Here is a 15,358-nt window from a genome sequence, read left to right on the forward strand (position 1 = left end):
ATACTTACTTAAATGCACGTCCTGTTTCCACCTGAATTGCCAATGGAAGCATCCACCCTACACCAAATACAAAAGCAAGAAGATCAATTAGCACATTATTCTAGCGTAATGAGTCTTGGTCGGTTTTCCAGTCATTCTGTTTCGCTTCATAGCGAATCCGTGACGAACCCTGTCTCGCTCCCGCCTTTATCATGTTAATGTTAAATTAGAATTTGGTTGCGTATTAATTTGGAGAAAGATGTTCATAAGCGAGAAAGGGCTTTTTCTAAAGATATTAATTTTGAGTGCCACGATTTTTGTCTAATGACTCAGACCAAACTCATTTATGGAAGTGATTTGAAGGTGTTTTTTTTATCTGTTTGGGGTTGTGTGCTGATTGATAAACTACCTCCCTCTGTGGATGGTCACGATTTTTTTTGCAACAAATATTATATTTCCCAGTTTGCAACACTTTCAAAGAAAGCTATACTTTTGAACAGACCATGATGGCGGAGTCAGGTACCCAGATAGATAGTTATAGAGGGAGAGGGAGTTAGGGAGAGTTAGTGTGTGAGAGAAAGTTCTCAAGGTGTAGAATACGAGGGTTGGAGCATAAGTCATGTCAACTTTTTTTCTTTCGTGAGAATGCAGGACCGACACAAAAATTCGATATATAAAATATTGTACTTTTGTGAAAATTTCAGATGTTAACATGTTTGACGTTTATAATTAATTATAATTCATTCAACAATGTTGTTGACTAGAAACTGTAGTACAAATATCATTTATTTTTATTTCAGTTACACCCGCAACAGTCTATCTATATTTAAATATACTCAGGGATCCGATAGTGAAAGAAAGTGAGCAGGTAAAATATTTTCCTTATCTTAAAAACTCATTGTTATATTTTTTTCTTTAAATAAATAAAAAGAACTATTTTTTTTGATACTATCTGCTTATCTGTTATATCAATTCTATATACAGGGTGACTGGTAATTAGATGTATTCCCTGAAAGGGGTTAAAGTAGAGACAATTTGCAATAAATGTGACCATATGATACCCCGTCCGAAAATTAGTAGTTTTCGAGATAATCGAGTTTCTATTGTTTTTTTTTCTAAAAATGACAATTTTCCACATAAAAAGATGAATTGAGAAAAAAACTGATAATTGTAGGGAACTTATTTAAGCGTTTTCTGATAGCTAACAAACAAGTGGTTCGTTTAAAAAAAAGTTTTTTCCAAATAACAATCACATGTAAGTACCGGGTGGGTCTAAACTTAAAAGTGATGATAAAAAAATGCACTCTTAGTTTACTTGGCAACGTATTAATAACAAAAATGGTATGACACGAACCGTACAAATTACTTAAATTACTTCCTTGAGTCATCAGCTATCCAACAAGGTACAAATGTTGCTAATATTTACATTTGTGTATAAGAAATAATACTTCATTCATCTTCATGTGTATGGAATCAATGAACAATACAATTAAAGAACATTACACGTCTTGCTCAATGTGGGCACCTCCGTTACGAATGCAGACACGTAAGTTTTTACGGGTCATTTGGTCTCTTAACTCGTGATGTGATGGTGGCCTTGACGTGTTAACCAGCTGTTAAGATCCTCTCCCTGAGCTCTTCTTGCGAGTTTACCGGTGCCTTGTCATGTAACTCCAAATGTAAAAGTCGCAAGGCGTCAAATCGATCGGGGGATCGAGCTGGGCAGTCATCATGCTGATAAATCACGTCACGTCTTGTAGCTAGAGGCACATCCTCCAACAATATTGCCATCCCGTTCCGCAAAAAATGTTCATAAGTGATGTCATTTAAGATTTGGGGCAGGAAAAATGGCTCGATGAAATGATTGTTGATTACGCCCATCCATACTTCTGCCTGGGCGTGCGACAGTGGCTGGATGAAAAGTACCCAAAGAAATGGATTGGCCGAGGCGGACCGATTCCCTGGGCGGCTCGATCCCCCGATTTGACGACTTGTGACTTTTACATTTGGAGCCACATGACAAGGCACCGGTAAACTCGCAAGAAGAACTCAGGGAGAGGATCTTAACAGCTGGTCAACACGTCAAGGCCACCATCACATCACGAGTTAAGAGACCAAATGACCCGTAAAAACTTACGTGCCTGCATTCGTAACGGAGGTGCCCACATTGAGCAAGACGTGTAATGTTCTTTAATTGTATTGTTCATTGATTCCATACACATGAAGATGAATGAAGTATTATTTCTTGTACACAAATGTAAATGTTAGCAATATTTGTACCTTGTTGGATAGCTGATGACTCAAGGAAGTAATTTAAGTAATTTGTACGGTTCGTGTCATACCATTTTTGTTATTAATACGTTGCCAAGTAAACTAAGAGTGCATTTTTTTATCATCACTTTTAAGTTTAGACCCACCCGGTACTTACATGTGATGGTTATTTGGAAAAAACTTTTTTTTAAACGAACCACTTGTTTGTTAGCTATCAGAAAACGCTTAAATAAGTTCCCTACAATTATCAGTTTTTTCTCAATTCATCTTTTTATGTGGAAAATTGTCATTTTTAGAAAAAAACAATAGAAACTCGATTATCTCGAAAACTACTAATTTTCGGACGGGGTATCATATGGTCACATTTATTGCAAATTGTCTCTACTTTAACCCCTTTCAGGGAATACATCTAATTACCAGTCACCCTGTATATTAACGTTATTGTCAGAGAATTTACTCTATATACAAACAGTAATTATTATTGCATATTTTCCTAAAAAAAAATAGTAGCTTGGAAGAGAAGAAGTAAGCAATATCTGTACACCAGTTTACTAAAAGTGCTAAAATATAACTGTAGAAAAGGATAAGATAATTCATCATAATCTATTATACATTATTATAGACTCATTATTAGTAGGTATTAGGTGTGTAAATAAATTCTTGAACTTTTTTTAAGAAAGAAATTGTTATTCATGAGAAAATAATCTTACATTTTATGCAATCTTCTTACAATATATACACTTTTTACTATATCTCTGGTAGCTGGCGAATCCCCTGGCTATAAAACGATGGTTGTTCAGAGACTATAGAATCAACAATGCTATTTTCCACCTCTTGAAGGTTTCTAAAGTGGAAATCCACTTGGTGGTGCTGCACGGACAGGAACAGGTTGTAGTCTGAAGGGGCCAGGTCAGGGAAGTAAGCAGCGTGAGGCATAACTTTCAGACCCAATGAATATAGCGTCTCCTTAGTTCTTTTTGTCTCGTGCGGCCTGGCGTTATCATGCATAAATATCACCTACCTATACTCGGTCCCGGGAATATGTAGAGCGAGCGAAAGGAAACAAGTCTTCTTGCAAGTAGTGACTCGCGGGAGCTGGACAAATGAACGTGTGCGTATTCTAACAGCAGTAGCCTTTCTCCACCAACTCGCTTTCTCCCCTTCTCTTTTATTCTGCGCAACCTTGCTCCACAGTTTCCAGAGACAGAGTATAGACTCACTGCCGGTAAATTATTTTCCCCCTCAATTTCGTTACTCCAATGAATCAGTTAAACTTATTATTTTTATTTTCGTTCAACAATTGCTCCAAATCTGTTCTCCTCCACTTTCTTTGGTTGTGCAGGACGTTGCTCATCTTCCGGAATGATATTTCCTCTCGAAATAGCTGAAGCCACTATTTCCGGATGCTGTATGATACACATCTTCAGCCAAGGTCGAACAAATCATTTCTTTCGCCTCAGCTGCAATTTCCTTCAGTTGATATGGAACAACCTTCGGTGCCTGACGTGCTGTTTCTCGAACGGGATCGTACTCACAAAGTTATAGTTTGAACAATCACAACAGTAAAGCATAATAGATGAATCAATTTAGGGACCGAAAATTAATTTTTGCACTTAATATTAATAGTTTAAAATGGAGAGTTTAATTGTCTACTTACGATTACTAAAAATACCTATGGATTTATTATTGTAGCATTTTCGGCTAATTGTTTATTTGAATTTATGTGTATAAAATATGCTAACAAAAGTATTATTAATTAGATTATGCCTTAAAAATATTAGCGTACATTTCCACAATAAATGTGCTTTAATATTCCAATTACACTGACTAATACAGATTTTACAATAGGTTTAAAATTTTGTGTTTCCTAAGTAATTTCGCCTACTGAATTCAAACATGCTTTCAGATTTTCTCCTTCAACCACTGTTTAATGTTGTATTATATGAACATATTATTTAGTGTGGTATTAGTTATGTATAAGGAGAGCGTGTAACAGCTACAGTATATTTGCTTATTATACATAATACACCTTTGGCATACTTTGATTGTTCTCTTGCTTAAAATCTCTGTCTAGCAGAATAATTCTGAAAGCAGATTCGGAGTCAGCATAAAAGCACTATAAAGCACTGTAAAGTTAAAAATTAAAATACAATTTTGTGGCTGGGTGTTAGTTTTGTATAGGTATTCCAGAATAGTCATTTGAAATGGGAAAAGTCCAAAAATATAATTCTAATCGGTTAGAAAATGGGCTCGAGAAGATGTATAGGAATGTCATATCTAATTAGTCTATTTTTGTGGAAAATGGGGTTCACGTTTAAAAGTTTGGAAGATATAATACAGTAAATAAAGGGTTAAAACTTATTTTTTTAGTAGCCTTTACTAATTTTTACCATTTCTCGCAGATGAGAAGAATAATGTAATTCAAAACCTCTCCGCATATGAAAATAAAGTTGTCAAAGCAACATTTGAAATTAATAAAAAAATTGATGAACTACTTGGAAAATGTTATGTTGCGTATCTTTGAAATGAACACGATTTGCACAGTCTGTTGTATCTAAAGAAATATGGACATTTCTCCGTTGCAATACATAGTATTATCTATTTATGGATTCAGAAGAATTAACTACAAAATTATTCTTAATTTTAATAGACAATTCTTATGGACGCTGCAATATTTTTCATTTGGATGGACAAACGAGTGATGGCAGATAAAGGTGACACGATCTTGGTAAACGAGGACTTCGTGGATAAACTATGGCTACCCAAAATTGCGTTCTACCCTGCAAGGAGTTTGAATGCAATATCTGGATTGGGAGCCTCGTCGTTTCGCTTGTACTTCCGAAGGAGCATGTACTATTTCGATTACAAAACAAGGTAACGTTCACATAGTATTTCTTCTGAAAAGTCACAGGTTCAAATCTTTTCTCCCAGTTTTCTTTTTCTCCAATTAACAAAAGAATGCAATTGCTGTAGTAGTCCCTATCCACGACTGGAACTATTTATAACAGAAGACAAATTCCATAAATTAATAACATAAAGAAATCAAAATAATATAGTAACTAGTTACCGTAAGTTTTCAAAAGTAGGCGTTTTTGTACACAACTTAATGAAATCTTACTTCAACATTTATTGATATTGTCAAGTACTTAACACACAATGATTGTTAATAGGGCAAATTATGTTTCTTGTAGCAACAGTAACAAGTTTGTAAAATGTATTTCTGCGATAATGAATTTGTTGTAATTAAATGGAAGTATCGTTCATGAAAATTTTTAACAGGGTACGAGAGTATCATTTTCCAAAAAACCCTCTCCAAGACAACCACTGTAACATAGGTAAAGGTAAAGTTCTTCGTTCACATTGAATCGTGTTATGTAGGAACATTTTAGGGGATTCGGGGGTAGAACCCCACGCATTCTCGATCTCCGCCATTTTGGAGGTGATGTCATCAGCACGAAGCTCCGGCCGCCTTAAGCGACTATGGGGCTCGCCCTGTTTCTGATCAGTTGGCACCTGGAGAAAACATGGATTTTAAAACAGCAAGAGCATCATGCTGACCAAACCGTCTCCACTATGGCCGACATCGAGAATGTGTCGAGCTTACCATACCACCATATCTCATACGCGTATGTGCTTTTAAGGGGTGGTGGAATGTACTCTCTTGACAGTGAAAAATGAAAGAAAGAGGTTTCTTTTTTATTTTCATACGATTACTTATGATGATTATATGTGATAAAATGGTTTAAAATTCAAATTTGAATTTTAAATGTGAGAAATATATATATATCTTATTTTTATTTAAGGAACTTTCTTTTTCTAATTATGTACATGTGAAACTGCATGAAATTATGTAATTTGCATTTCTAATTCCAGATGGTCTCTTGACTTGATCTGCGAAATGCAATTTGATTCATTCCCAATGGACATTCAGACGTGCTCATGGATTATAGAAGGGAGTAAGTGCTGCTCGTTGCTTAGTTCTCTTTCAGGAAAGGTTCCTTCCCTTTTGCTGAAAAGGAAGCAGCTACCCTATGATCCCTTACTAGCAAATTTTACATGAGAATTATAGAAGCAGAATCACATTGTTTGAAAACATTTTCTGACACATAAACACAGTGCGTTCGTTTTGACTCCTGGCCGAAATAGCGTGTGGCCGCAGAACGGCGAGGCACGGCGCGGATGTCGGCCGTTTCAGCCGTGACGTTCCGCTTATTTTTACACACATATCTTTTTATCATGCGTGAATGCAGTTGGCCATCACCTTGAACAACTCTTATGGCTCAGGTTAATACTCGCTATTCAATATAAATACAATTTTCTGCATGCTAGAGATATGTGCGTAAAATTAAGGGGGACGTAACCGGAAGAAAATGCCGGCATCTGTTCCAAGCCTTGCCATCTGCAGTCACACGCTATTTCGGCCCCGAGCCAAAATGAACGCACTGTGTATTGTATATCTGTTCCTGTAGTAAATGCCACGTTTCCCACGCAATAAACAAGAATCACTTTTTCTCTGATGGGTGTGTTGACAAGTACAGAGATTCTACAGCCATTCAGAAGTGTTTATTTTATATACAGGATATATAAATTGAATTGAACTTTTAAGCTTTATGCACAGGTAGGTTAATATTTTCAGTTCATTTTATGACTCCTTAGCTGCAGCGTCCGATCACCACTTTGTGCAAAGTTTCAGACGTAAGTGGTATTTTATTGTCAGCTTACAAAACCTTGAAAAGTTTCTTTGCACTTGGAATTACACAAGAGAAAAAATAATCCATTTTTGGAATATCAAGTGTACAGGAAACTTTTAAATAGCTTGAGAGAGCGAAAGTATGCTGAATATGACCAAACATTATGTTCCATCACATATAAAATAGTCGATTGTGCATATATATGCCCCATATATTAACGTATTTTGATTTTTCATAACATAAATTTCTATATAGTTCAGTAACATATCATGCTTACAAATAAGTTAAAATGTGGAAAGTTAGGAAAGAACGCTTGATAAAATTCCCTCTGGGGTCTTCTTGTTATTTCCTTTCAATATGTAAAAGATCTCCATATTTTTCTGATGTAATCCACCATTAGCATAATCTCCCCTTATACTAAATTAAATACATGTACTTAACTTTTTCAGGATATACGAAATTACATTTAAATTTAATCAATAGGCCTAATCATATTCGCTCATCATGTCTACAAATGTCAACAAACTATATATCAGAAATTACTGAAACAAAAAAATCAATTTGATATTTGTTGTTGCAGTAATTTCAATCTGATAGACTTATCAAGTAATAAGTAAATTAGTCATTAGTCATCTCGACTGGATCCTCTGTCTGACCGTGAGAGATATATATCGATTTCACAATTTTGTAAAAAATTATTTTTCCAGCTGCATCTCACAAATATCTGAATTTGACGTGGTCCCCAAAAGGAGGACTGAAGCTGAAGAACGGTTCGTGGGGATCCACCGACATGAAGCTCCCGAGCTTCAAACTGAGATTCAAGACACACGCGAACAATCCCAGGGAAGGTGAGTGTGATTCAATACCATTTAATCTGCAGACTGAAGTCAGATGACATGAGCGCTTCAAAAGCACAATGGGCAGCAGACCACTTTTAAAGTTTTTGTCTTGAAACGGATTCTATACACTAAGAACGTTCCAGCGGCTGTTGAATTTTCCACTTTTTTCCACCGACATTGATGCAAAAACAATAGATAATGTATGACGGTATATGTATTAGTGTATTATCCAAAATAAAATATATTATTGTCTAGATTTTCATGGTTGGATCTGAGCGCCTATATGCATTGATCATCGATCATCATACCGCTACATGGAGCTAGACGCCAGATCCTCGTTAGTCTTCAAAATACAGTTCAGGGTGTAGTACGTGGAAGTGAGGTTGGCATTTGGGTGTCTTGAGAAAGGGTCACCCATTACACACCTCGAAACTTAGAGTCGACCACTACAGTATGCATCGATCCCGAGGAGCAGAACACACACACATACACATCACCTAATAAAAGAAAATAATATCTAATCTCGCATTACATAGGTATGATGTCTGTTAATTCCTTTCAAGATGGCTTACTTTAAACCTACAAAACTTTGGAATGCAACACTTGGCACGGTTGATTTGTAGTAGCGATAATTTTTGAACTATACCTTTATGATACTTTGCCACCAGAAACCCTACACCTACTTTTAGTTATGATACAGGCATGATTTTTGCCCAGGAATCATACACATGCTTTGAATGATGCCTGTATGAAATGTTGCCACCAGAAATCCTATGCTTTCTTTTTTTCATAATGCCTGTATTATATGTTGCCCCAGGAATCCTGTACGTGCTTTTTAAATTATTCCTGTATTATTTCTTTTGGCCCAGAAGTTATATCCATGCATTTTGAATAATGCATGTATGACTATTTGACCCCTGAAATTCTATACATGCGTTTTGAATGAAGGCATTATTTTCTTGATCCAGAAATACAATGCATGGTTTTTGCATGATTCCTATATATGCTTACTTACCACTGAAATTCTACACATATTATTTGAGGATGCCTGTAGGACTTTGTGTCTCACGAAATCCTACACACTGTTTTTTTTAATTATACCTGTATGATTTTTTGCCACAAAAATCTTGCACATATTATTTTAATAATGTCTGTATGATTATTCTCCCTGAAATTTTACACACAATTTTTGTTTGCCCCAGGAATCCTATATGTGGTATTTGAATGATCCATTATGATCTTGTGCCACCAGAAATCCTATACATACTTTTATAATAATGCCTGCATGATACTTTGCTCTAAGAAATTCAACACGTATTTTCTGAATGATGCCTGTAAGTTATTTTGCCCAGAAATCCTATACATGCTTTTTGAATGATGCTTGTATTACTATCTGTCTCCTTAAATTCTACGCATATTTTATTTTGGAATAATACTTAAATGATTTTGTGTCCGCAGAAATCCTACACATTTTCTTACGTAATGCCTGTATGACTTTTGCGCCCTGAAATTTTATACTTCTTTTAGATAACGCTTGCGTGATTGTTTGTGCCAGAAATCTTATATAATGTTTTATAATGATCCGCGTATGATTTTTTGCTAGAAGAATTTGAATTGTAGACATATTTTAAGAATGAGGTCTGTAAGACTCTTGGCACCAGAAATCCTAAACATATTTCTTTGAAAGATGCCTGTATGATATTTTACCACAGAACTACTGCACATAATTTTGACTATTTTCACTCTGAAATCCTACACATATCTTATTAATAGTACCTGTATGATTTTGTGCCCTCAGAAGTCCTACATACATTTTAATGTAGTATGTATGATTATTTTTCGAAGAAATACTGCACCTTATGTTACAGCGTAAACAGACTGTTGGTTGATACGATATAAGGGAGGGGAGGAGAAGCGATCTCTTTGACTGTGACTAGTCTCACTGCCAAATGTTTGTGTTTCGAGTTCCGCCCTGAGTGCGAGCGTTATTTTTCGAGTCCCACTTAATATTTTTAGTTACCATGCATCTCCGTAATGACTATTACATAACAACGACCGAAAGCGAAAAACAATAACAAAAATGAAAAAAAAAAAAACAGAAATCTACAAACACTAAGGACTCCTCGATAAAGTAGTAATAAAAATGTCGAATGGTAGTGAAGGTTCGATCGCGTTAAAGGATAATTGCCCAGTAATACGGATTCTAATTTAGACTGCATTTGCAGTTTCTATAGCCGATCTGAGTAAATAGAATGGCACTGTCAGTTACTACGATGTTCAATTTTGTTCAAAATAGTGCACTGAGGTTCAATTTAGAGACATTTCACCAAAGATTGGAATATTTATATTATTTTCCTCAGTGAAATATTTTACGAAAATATTAATATATATATATATATATATACATATATATATATATATATATATATATATATTTAACATAATTTATTTAGGTTCTTCTGTATAATACTGTTAGAGATCTATCTACACATATTTACTTTCAGATTTTCTCATTAAACGACTGTATCTTACTGTGTACCTGTACAGGGATCTCTCCCCCCACTTGCTGATGACGTACTTCCCCAGTGGACTCCTGGTTGCCCTGTCGTGGTGCAGCTTTATTATAAACCCAGAGATGGTTCCAGGGAGGGTGACGCTGATGATGACCACTCTCCTCACTCTCGTCACAATGTTCAACTCCCTCCGGTAAGTGAACTAAGACTGACCTTGAGATGTGATTTCCAATTCATTCCAAATTATGCACTCAGCACCATCGAAATACGATGTTAACATACATAGCCGCCGAATTTAAGATCCAGGCAGTTTCTGCTCCTCTTCCACCACTGTAACCACTCATATCATATTAGACAAATAACATGAGGGCTTCACCAACACAATAGATTGGAAGTTTGTTATAAGTTCTTGACTGGAAATTCAGGTTGTACACAAAGACTATGTGCTCATAAGTATTTCCAGACATTTTTTTCGCAGTAGCTTGTTTATTATAAGTTATCTATGGTAACCACCTACAATGGAGCATTGGTTACAATTGGAAATTTATCATCCTCCCTCTATAGCGAGGCCAATTAGACTTCCAACAATAGATTAATAAACTTGAGAGGGAACACCCGACAGTAGCCCAGCCTCCATCATCATACATTCAGGGCTATGTGCTTGTTGTCCTGGTACATGAATTTTACACCAGGACCTCATATCCGTTGAATTTCTGTTCCAACGTCTTAATTTTCCTCTATTTCTTTGTTTTTCAATTGAACATTACATGCATGTACATCGTTGTTCGGAGATCCAGAACAACGATGTTAATTCTACAAATAATACAATTGATATAACTAGACTTCATACTGGAAGGGGTATTTATATTTTTCTATTTTTTTATTTTTTCTTTAATATTTTTTTTATTTTTTATGTTCGTGAGTGGTTTAGTGTGGAAACTAGTGAGAGTAAGAAAGTTAGTATTGTTGTTTAGTAGTAGTAATTAGAGTAAAATAATATAAAGTATAAGTATAGACTTCCAACACACAAATGCACGTATATGCATATGTGTGTGTGTGTGTGTGATGTTGATTGATTTTTTATCGCTTTTTTTCATTTTGAAACCGTTTGCAAAGATAATTTGCCTCACTAGTAGAGTCCATTTTGTAGACAGAAGTCTGGGATATACTTTCCTCAATCCAACCTGGTGTACGTAAGGAAAAATCTAACTGCATTACTCATGAAGCAACACATAGTTGCAATGTATGAAATGCATAGAAAAGTAAGATTTTGAATTTTTTGTATCAAAAAACACCTGAAAGAAAAGAGTGATTACACGTCGAACTCTCAGATTTTGATAAATTTTCGTGGGTGTCGATTCCTTTTTGTTAAATCTGCTGTAAGAGTCGATTTTTTTAAAAAAAAATCGCTTATTTACGAGACACGATATTTTCAAATACGTATATCTTTCGAAGTAAATGCCACGAGGGTTTTGCAAGAATTCTCCAGGAAAATATTAAATAACAAGGAACACGATATTATCAGAATTTTCATGCTAGGTGTCTGAAAATGTTTCTAGAATAGTGGAGAGTTAAAACGGGGGTTAGAATTAGATTAAAAGAATGTGTTGCGAACATTTAGGGGAATACCGTAAAAATTTTAGCGTGGTTGTGGGGTATGAGGAGAAATTATTGGCAGTGTAGAAATTTTGGGGGATTTTTGGAGGGTTGAATATTCTTTGACATTTACAGAAATAAAACTCTCTTTTGACAGTAGCTATACAATAAGGAATTAAATGTAAATATATGTGTTGTATTTACTCCGAAGTATGTTGTAAATTATTATTCAACGCAAGACGAGTTTCAAAATGAATGGCTGCGGCTACTTGCAATTCCAAACCGCCAACCACACTACACGTAAGAAATATAGAAGCTCAAAATCCAGAAATGAGAAAAAAATGCTTGAAATATTATTTTTTTATTATTGAAAACTTCCAAAATTGAGCACATCGAATACTTGACCGAATAGTGTTAGAAATACCCTTTGACCGTCTCTATGTTCAAAAGATGACAAGTAGCTTTACTCCGAGATACACGAATTTTAAAATACAGTAACTTATAAATAATCCGTTTTTAAAAATCTTAAAAATCGGACAAAACCCTTGACTTAATATTGGGTAAAAAATCGACTCGATCACCAAAAATAGTCAGATCCGAAGATTAAGAGTTAACACCTGCTTATTTGTCTTGGAATCCCGTAAACACTTTTTTTAAATATATTTTTTAACAGGCAGAAGCTCAGTCCTTCATTCGAGGTGAAGCCCGTGGAGCAGTGGTTCATCGCTTGCATGATGTTCGTGGTGGGAGCCCTTCTGGAGTACGCAGTCATTCTGTTGAACAGCCGCTGCTCACTCATGCGGAAGAAAGCTCCGGAACCACACCCCTACGCTGTTCCATCTCGGACGCGCATCAAGATTTTGGTAAGTATAAGTATTTTTATACCATAACAGCCGCCACGAAAGTGGCTGAATGAGCTATTGCAATTTATCGGGAAAGCGAAGGGATCGAGGGATCAGAGTCGCTTTTTCCTCCACACAATAACGTCGTCTAGTTTGCTGAACCTCTTTCGTCTTATTATTCCAGGTCACATGCCATGCACTAGAAGCACTGCTCAATATGAGCTCAAGATGCTCATTATGTTATTTTGCAGTTCATAAAATATATTACTTCAGTTATATGCCTCAAGAAGGTCACCGTGTTTCATTTAGATGAGAATACGGAAATAGACGCCAAAAAATAAAACTTGCGAGCAAAGTGAACATTCAACACTCATCACTTCAATGAAGATTCTTCATGTTGATTGGTATGTTTTTCCCATGAAACAAATTCCAGCCTGGGTAGAGGTGTTGTTTGTGAATGTCCCTTCATCAATTTCATCATCCTCATTACTCATCCTCATATTCACGATTAGCCAAAAATGGTACAAATGCGAAGTAAAATAAACCAAATCTATCAAATATTTTCTTCCATGCGGTTCTATTTTGTTAGCATTATTAGCTTTGTATGGGCATGAGGTTATCTGCTAAGCTATTCCCCTGAGCATCATGTGATCTTATGACACTTCAATGCAGCATGTGGTAATAGAGATGACTTCTGCAACTCTAGCAGTAAAATTGCAGTACAATCGTCGAATGAGAAGGAAAGGAACTTAACTCCAAAAATGAGGTTTTCATTTTGTATAAAAATATTCTTTGAAGAGCACTATTTGTACTCAGATCGACATATCTTCACTTCTAATCCTTAGCAGAAAAGTGCAGTCACGTATTCCTTAAAATACATCATTGCCACTCTCCTGTATTTGATGAGTTGTTGTTTTAAGTACACTTTATGCACAATAAGGCTAATTAGGACTGAAACTACAGTTTAAAATGTGATCAGAACCACTATGTGCCTTCCCAGGATTTTGAGCACGGGACCCCTTGATTACAAGTCAACGACGCAACCACTCCGCCATTGGAGTTGCTTTCCTTTGGTCCTCACACGATGAAATATGCTCCTGAAGTGGAGCATCAGTATTCATCTCTAGGAACACTTATGTGTTGGAATAGCAGTGCCCTCTAAATATTGTATAGCCACACAAATCAAAGTTCTGTCTACCATGCGGGAGAGAACCGGAACTTTTTCAACCTGTTTAAGCGGCTCCTGCGCCCACTCAGCGTCGTATAAAGTGGGTACCTGGATGAAACCCTTGAGGGAAGGGGGTAAAGACGGCCAGAGGCGTGGTGCTGATCACATCACTCCCTCCTCAGCCGAGATCAAGAAAATGTAGGGCCCTAACCCCACACACCCTATACGCCTTCATGGCATGGTGTAAACCACAGGGGAGCACTTTATTTTGCTTTTTTTTTTTTTACACAAATCATAGTAAGGTCTAACAATATTATCCACAATGATATTGCTATTTCATGTGTGAAATTGTCCACAAAATGTTTGAGTTTGAGTTAAAGTAAATTTTAATGCATAAATCAGTTGAATGTATGTTAAACATCTGCTTCTTAAAACACATTTATTATTTCCAGGAACACTTACCAAAACACGGAGAAAGACGAATGGTGCAGTTTTGGAAAAACAGAAGATGTGTGCAATCCGTCAAGAGCTTGTTGCGTCGACAGGGTATTCTTGATACATCATCATTCATCATCTTCCCCCTGGCGTTCATAGGGTTCAACTACTGGTATTGGCACAACCACCTGGACAAGATGAACAAAACATGGAAGGCTTTATCTTCAGACAACTAACAGAAGGAGGAAATGAGATAAAGATGTTTAACCTGTTTTGTTACATGCAAGCAGTGTACATACTATATCTACACTGTGTTGTAGCACATATGTAGTACGATATATCGTACCAGCAATCTGTATCCTACATTTGTTTGTGATATTTGTTATTGTGAGTGTGTTAGTTTTGGGTTTAAGGCCATTTTATGCACACATAGGCTGATCGGGACTGGACCTAATTTTAAGCAGCATTGTTGAAGGTCCGTTAATGTATTTGGTTTCAGAACCACAAGGAACAGATTTATTTAACATGTATTAATTCGGTCCCGGAAGCGAAATCTCAAGCATCGCTTTAAAATGTTAAAAAGAGTTTCCATTGAAATTGGACCTAACTTGATTCTCTGTACAGGAGGTACCATAATACTGGGAAGATATTATTGTGATCCATGTTGTAAATAATAATAATAAAAATAATAATAATAATTCCGGTCCAGTCCGTTGGAAAAAGCTGTGGTTCATTCTTCTCAAACAAGCGTGGTTTCCACGTTCGTGAAAAGCGTCGTTGACATTTTGAGAGTATGAAAGACTAATCCAGCTGCTGGACGCAAACACATGCAATTTTTCCTAAGGTCGACTTTCTTTTTGGATTTTTGAAAGAGTGACGTGTGGGTGATTGTTAAAAAAAAATATGTATCCGTCGTTCGGATTCTAACTTGCGAGTAGTGGGGTAAAACTGTTACACCACTTAGTTACAGGATCTGCTTAGTATTATTATTATTACTATTATTATTACTTATTAGTTCAGTACA

The 15,358-nt window shown here is 36.0% G+C and overlaps 1 protein-coding gene across 1 annotated transcript; it reads left to right on the forward strand.

Annotated features, from left to right (window-relative positions):
- Positions 1 to 5,730: 5,730 nt before the first annotated feature.
- Positions 5,731 to 14,570, forward strand: LOC145992357 (glutamate-gated chloride channel alpha-like). Its single transcript, XM_083128738.1, has 6 exons — positions 5,731 to 5,876; positions 6,124 to 6,206; positions 7,649 to 7,789; positions 10,285 to 10,486; positions 12,563 to 12,752; positions 14,352 to 14,570. Exons 1-6 carry the CDS (start codon positions 5,731 to 5,733, stop codon positions 14,568 to 14,570), a joined length of 981 nt encoding a protein of 326 aa, XP_082984864.1.
- Positions 14,571 to 15,358: the final 788 nt, after the last annotated feature.

This window comes from Lepisma saccharinum, chromosome 9 (genome assembly GCF_977018435.1).
Source record: "Lepisma saccharinum chromosome 9, izLepSacc3.1, whole genome shotgun sequence".
Classification (NCBI taxonomy): Eukaryota; Metazoa; Arthropoda; class Insecta; order Zygentoma; family Lepismatidae; genus Lepisma; species Lepisma saccharinum.

What these genes read in the sequence shown, in the direction of transcription:
- LOC145992357 (XM_083128738.1), top strand. Translation starts at nt 5,731, where the DNA reads ATGGGGCTCGCCCTGTTTCTGATCAGTTGGCACCTGGAGAAAACATGG. An exon ending in CGCGAACAATCCCAGGGAAG is followed by an intron (nt 7,790 to 10,284) that starts GTGAGTGTGATT and finishes ATTTACTTTCAG; the next exon opens with ATTTTCTCATTAAACGACTG. An exon ending in GGACGCGCATCAAGATTTTG is followed by an intron (nt 12,753 to 14,351) that starts GTAAGTATAAGT and finishes TATTATTTCCAG; the next exon opens with GAACACTTACCAAAACACGG.